At 34.1% G+C, this 5,532-nt stretch overlaps 1 protein-coding gene across 1 annotated transcript; it reads right to left on the bottom strand.

Annotated features, from left to right (window-relative positions):
- Positions 1-380: 380 nt before the first annotated feature.
- On the bottom strand, positions 381-3,265 carry LOC107469484 (putative serine/threonine-protein kinase-like protein CCR3). The gene has a single exon (XM_016088855.3). The coding sequence runs from the start codon at positions 2,971-2,973 to the stop codon at positions 532-534; it is 2,442 nt and encodes an 813-aa protein (XP_015944341.1). The 5' UTR covers positions 2,974-3,265; the 3' UTR covers positions 381-531.
- Positions 3,266-5,532: the final 2,267 nt, after the last annotated feature.

Raw genomic sequence — 5,532 nt, 5'->3', positions numbered from 1 at the left:
TTTAAAAAAAATATTAAAAAAAATTATTCTACAATCAAATAATGCCACATTGTAAAAAAAAAAATTTAATTTTAATATACTAATAATATAAAATATTTTACATAGTCATCTATCTCATCTATTATTTTCGTTAATATAGCATTATGTAATTTTGATCATTCATATTACTAATGTAAAATATAGTTATTTTCACTAATATAGCATTATGAATTTAAATTTATATGTAAAACTATTTTTCACATTAACCGTGTATTAAAATTAAATTAAAAAAATACAGAAAATGAACCATTTTTAGTTTGGTTATTAGTAATATAGCAAAAATTCTACAATCTACGCTACACATGCATGCTAGATGAGAATGCTAACTAATACATTGAGAATCAAGGGACAATTTTTACAGCAGAACACTATATTCATATAATTTATCAAAAAGAATCAATGAAAAATTGACAAAAGAATTCAATATGCTTTTCTTCCTCTTTTAGTCTCTTTAATTAATGGGGTTTGAAACTTTGAACACAAACTCTCATCTCAATCTGAGACAATGGAGATTATACCACTCGAATTGCTATCATGATGATGAGAACCTTCACAAAGAAGCAATGCACGCTCTAAATTGGTAACAATATCAGAAATGGTTGGTCTATCTTTTCCTTCCAAATTCACACAAAGCATTGCAATCTTTGCCATCAATTCCACTGCCTCAGCTTCATTTGCATCTGGTGGTCCAACCCTAGGGTCCAAAATCTTCGCCAATTCCTCACTCAAAATTGCAGGCACGGCGAAGTCCACCACACTCATTGGTGTGTCGCCATCTTCGCCATTCTTGAATATCGCTCGCTTTCCGGTTAATAGTTCTAAAAGAACTACTCCAAAGCCGTAGACATCACTCTTTGCCGTTATCACATTTAGGCCATAGTACTCAGGATCAATATATCCAACCGTTCCAGCTGCCTTCATCGGCCGATGATCACGGTCTGGCTCTGGACTCATCAAAGACAATCCAAAATCGGATACTCTAGCAGTCCAATTTGCATCGAGGAGGATGTTGGAAGACTTGATATCTCTATGGATTATGGATGGAACCGCATAATTGTGGAGATATTCTATCCCCCGAGAGGCGTCCAAGGCGATTTTGATCCTCATTTTCCACGAATTCAAGACACTGCTACTCTTCTCCACATTGTTCTTGGCGTGCAAATGATCATACAATGCACCATTCTTCATGTAATCATAAACCAAGAGCCTCTCCTCTTTCTCCTCACAGAAACCAACTAGCCTAACCAAGTGCTTGTGGTGTAGCCGCGACAAAAAGGACAATTCGGACTGAAACGCGCTTTCTTTCTCTTGAAACTTCTTCAATTTAGAGCCAGTTTCGCCCCTCTTGATCGCCACCTCACGGCCGTCCACAAGCTTTCCCCTGTACACAACTCCAAAGCTTCCAGCCCCAATCTTGTTCTCAGGCGAGAAATTGTCCGTTGCAGCTATTAGCTCGGCCAAGGCGAATTCCTCAGCCCTATCAGGGTGTTTTGTGGATGAGGTGCCACTCCTCTGGCGGCGCATTATCCTCGAACCTTGTCGCATAATCGTGGAAGTCCTCGAAAGAGGCCTGCTATTGTTCCTACTATTGTTGGAAACACCACTTGAAGTACTACTACCTCTTGTGATTGTTGGCTGCACAGAATTGTGCACTTTCTTCTTCCCAAAACAAACACCATTCCACAAACAATAAACAATTGTGCAAATTCCAGCAACAGCACCAACTGATCCAACAATAGCAAATGCCAATAAACCCCTAGTCAATGTCCTCGACCGCGACCTCTGCCGAGGAGCAGGCCCCGGCGGCAGCGAAGATGGAACCGTTGCCGCTGGTGGAGCTTGAATTGGAGGCCAACAAGGCTTGCAAATGTTGCTATCAGAATCGGAACACAGAGATTGAGAATCAGGATATGGACCACAATTATCACAAGAGGATTGAACACAAGGACCCGGAAGAACACTAGGCAATGGAAGTTCAAATCTTGAACCATTATTATTAGGCCAACCAGGACCCCAACAAAGAACACTAAGATTACGTGTCACTAATCCACAAGTGAAGTTAGACCCAGAAACAATTACCTCGAAGGAAACACCTTTTGTTACTTCCGATGTGAAATTACCATCACCACCCCAACAAACAACGCTTCCAGTTCCATTCAACCTTCTCAAAGCACATCCATGGCTAGCACCAAGTGCTAATTCACCAAATTCCCAAGCTTCATTTTTTGGAACATCAAGTTGCCCAAAATTGTCGTTGTCCCCTATGCAAACCAGAAATCCAGTTGAATTCAACCCACAAACGTGTGAACCACCAGCGACAATGCTCCACATAGACATGTTCTTAAACCCATTTTCAATCACTCTTGAAATTACCGTTTCACCCCAACATCGAACTTGAGAACTGTTCTTCAGAATCCCGCAAGAGAATCCTGACCCAGATGAGATTGAAGAGAATTGAAGAGACCTAGATGGGGACTTGAACGTTTTGCTGGTTCTCCAGCACGTAACGGTTCCGGCGCCGACCACGGTGGCGCAAACGTGGGTTTCTCCGACGGCGAGATTCTCCAATAGAACAGTGTCGTTGTTGTAGAGTCTCTTTGGTGTGAAGGTTCCGTTGGTGGTGGTGATGGTGTTCCAACAGAGCAAGGTGCGGTTGCCGGACCTGAGGCCGCAGAAGAAGGTGGCGCCGCCGGAGACGGTGGAGAATGAGATGTTAGGGGGAACGGCGGGGACAAGCTGACTACCGAGGCGGGAGCACTCAATGCGTTGGGTGGATTCCCCCGCGACGACGCCGCAGACGGTGTCGGAGGCGTCGGTGACGGCAAGGGTAGCGCCGGAGCCGAGAGCATGGGAAGTGGGGATCAGTAGAGAGAGCGTGAATATCACCGCGGCGGAGAGACGAAGGATTTCGGAGGAGGAAAGTGGTGTCATCATCTAAAAGAACGGATTTTTAAGTGAGAGGTGGCGGCGGCGGCGGCGGTGGTTGGCGGCGGTTTCAGGTGCCTCATTTGCAGGTGGTGTTTTCTGAAAGAAAGAAAGAAACGAATTGAAGTTGTGATGTCTTTTTTTTTCCTTCTCTCTTTGGGGCTGTGGAAGAAAAGGAATGAGGAAAAGAGAATGTGAGAAGAAAAAAGAGTTTTAAATGTTTGTTAGTTGTGGAATGTTGAATTTAGAGAGAGAGAGAGAAGTGAAGGTGGCTTTTCAGCCTCTCTAATCTCTGATCAAAGCTGCTTACTGTTTGCCTTTATAAGACTTGTTTGCTTCTCCTTTATACACAAAGACAACTTTTCTTTTTCTGTTATTATTTACTACTTATTTAGCTATCTCTTTCTATTTTTCTCAACTGTTCTCCATTTTCTACTCACACTCTTTATTTTCACTCATTTTTTTTTAATTGTGACCATTTTAAATCAACCTCGATTAAATTTTGGCTAATTTTTTGAAATCGATGAAAATTGTATATTATCTATTAGAATAGTTAGCTTGCGTATTTTTTTAATATGAAGTATAATTTTTTAATTATAATTAATAAATCAAGTCATCAGACTTGAGTGATAATAAAATTTGTAAAATAAAGGTGAATTTTAAAATTTTAGAATATATAAATGAAGAGATCAAATTTCATAAAATATAATTTTTAAAATTTTTTGAATTACAAATTAAATAATTAGATTATTAATATATAAATATCGATTTTACATATAATCAAATAAATCGAACCTTCAGATTTATTTATAGTATATGTAAAAAAATATATTCAATGTCTAATTTTTTTTAAAATTATTATTGGCCAATAAATTATTGTATGCACAAGATGAGATTTAAACTTCTAACATTTATTTAAGTTGGCTAATAAATTAACCACTAGACCAATTCAACTTCGTTTAACTTTCTATGGCCTTGCCCATCACATTTGCTTCCTAATATATTAATTAATTTCTGTAAATATTTTTGTGAATTATAATTTTTAAATTATTTTTATTAGTTCCTCTACTTCTTATTCTCATGTTCTTTCTACTATCACACTTATTAAATTTTTTACATCGTACTTTTTTCCTTCCGTTTCATTTTTTTATTTAATTTTGGGAGTTCATAAATTTACACTTTCAGAGAAAATTGGAAATTTGGAATTACGTAATTTTATGAGGATTTTTAATTTATTTTTTAAATTGTACCACAAATTTGTGTGATTTCAAATTTAAAATACAATCATAATTCTTTGTGAATTTTAGAATCTCATAAATGAGTTAAAAATAACATATATTTACAAAAAAAGTTAAATAAGGATGAACGAAATTATTATTAAAAAATTTTAAAAACTAATTTTTTTAATAGATTAAGAATTTAGAAAATCAATTTGATTAATTGAGGAGACATTTTTATCATCCTTGACCAACTTCTTCAAATCTCAATTTTTATAATACTTCGTGTTTCATGGATGATTGTAATCATTTAGCTGCTTAAGATAAGAGAGTAAACAAGTTTTATATTCAGAGACGATGAAAATATATAGCAGATGAATAGCAAGTGAAATTTTGATTTAATTTTTAAAATTTTTGATATTACAATTTTAAATTAATTAATTAATAATAAAATTTATATTAAATTGAACAATTTTATAATTTAAATCTAAATACAATTTTACATTTTATATACTTAATTTATTTTTTTAATTTTACGTAAATTCTCGGTTTTTTCTAACTTGGTCAACACCATACCATTTAATTTTGTTGACTAGTAGATAGATAACATACTCAAACTCATGTACACCTTCAATTCAATCATCCATTACAACCGAAGGATTTTTATTTTTATGTATTACCTTTATCGATAAATTTATATTGATATTCGTTATGTATTTTTAAAAAAGATTGACTTTTCCGTCATTTAGAAAAATAAATACTTTTATGTATTCTATATAATAAAGGTGACTGATAATTATTAGTACAAATTTTTTAAAGTTAACATTATTCAATCAAACAAGAAAAGGGGAAAATAGTTTATTTTTGAAAGAATAATTATGAGAGTCAATCACACACTTAAATGAATATCAATCTAAATCAACAATACATACAAAATTGAGCTAACGATTATATTAAAATTATTTCAAAAGATTACATTTGAGTTATTTTGGTCTACAAATATTTCATAATTAACTTCCAAAAAATGCAATAGTAAATTAAGTTGGTTCCTTTTCAATAAAATAGTAACATATCATAAAATAATTTATATCACGTATTATTATCTAATTGACAGAATAAATAATTATTTGACTTAAAAAAATTATATTTTAATAAACTAATTTAAAGTGTCTAGCTAATTTTTCAATAACCAATTGATGCAAAATTGATCTTTTAAAGGACTAGACTAATAGCTTATATATATAAAATTAAACTTAACAAAACAACGTAGTTTATAAGCACTACTAAATCAAAGTGTTTTCACTTTTAACCTAGCATCCAAATTTAGCCCTTTTTTACTTTTAAATTTTAA

This window comes from Arachis duranensis, chromosome 10 (assembly GCF_000817695.3).
Source record: "Arachis duranensis cultivar V14167 chromosome 10, aradu.V14167.gnm2.J7QH, whole genome shotgun sequence".
Lineage (NCBI taxonomy): Eukaryota > Viridiplantae > Streptophyta > Magnoliopsida > Fabales > Fabaceae > Arachis > Arachis duranensis.
Note: the sequence above shows the minus strand (reverse complement) of the source record. Positions and strands in the feature narration are given on the sequence as shown.

Bases quoted from the DNA above. Each gene is read 5' to 3' on its own strand.
- LOC107469484 (XM_016088855.3), bottom strand. From the start codon at position 2,973: ATGATGACACCACTTTCCTCCTCCGAAATCCTTCGTCTCTCCGCCGCG.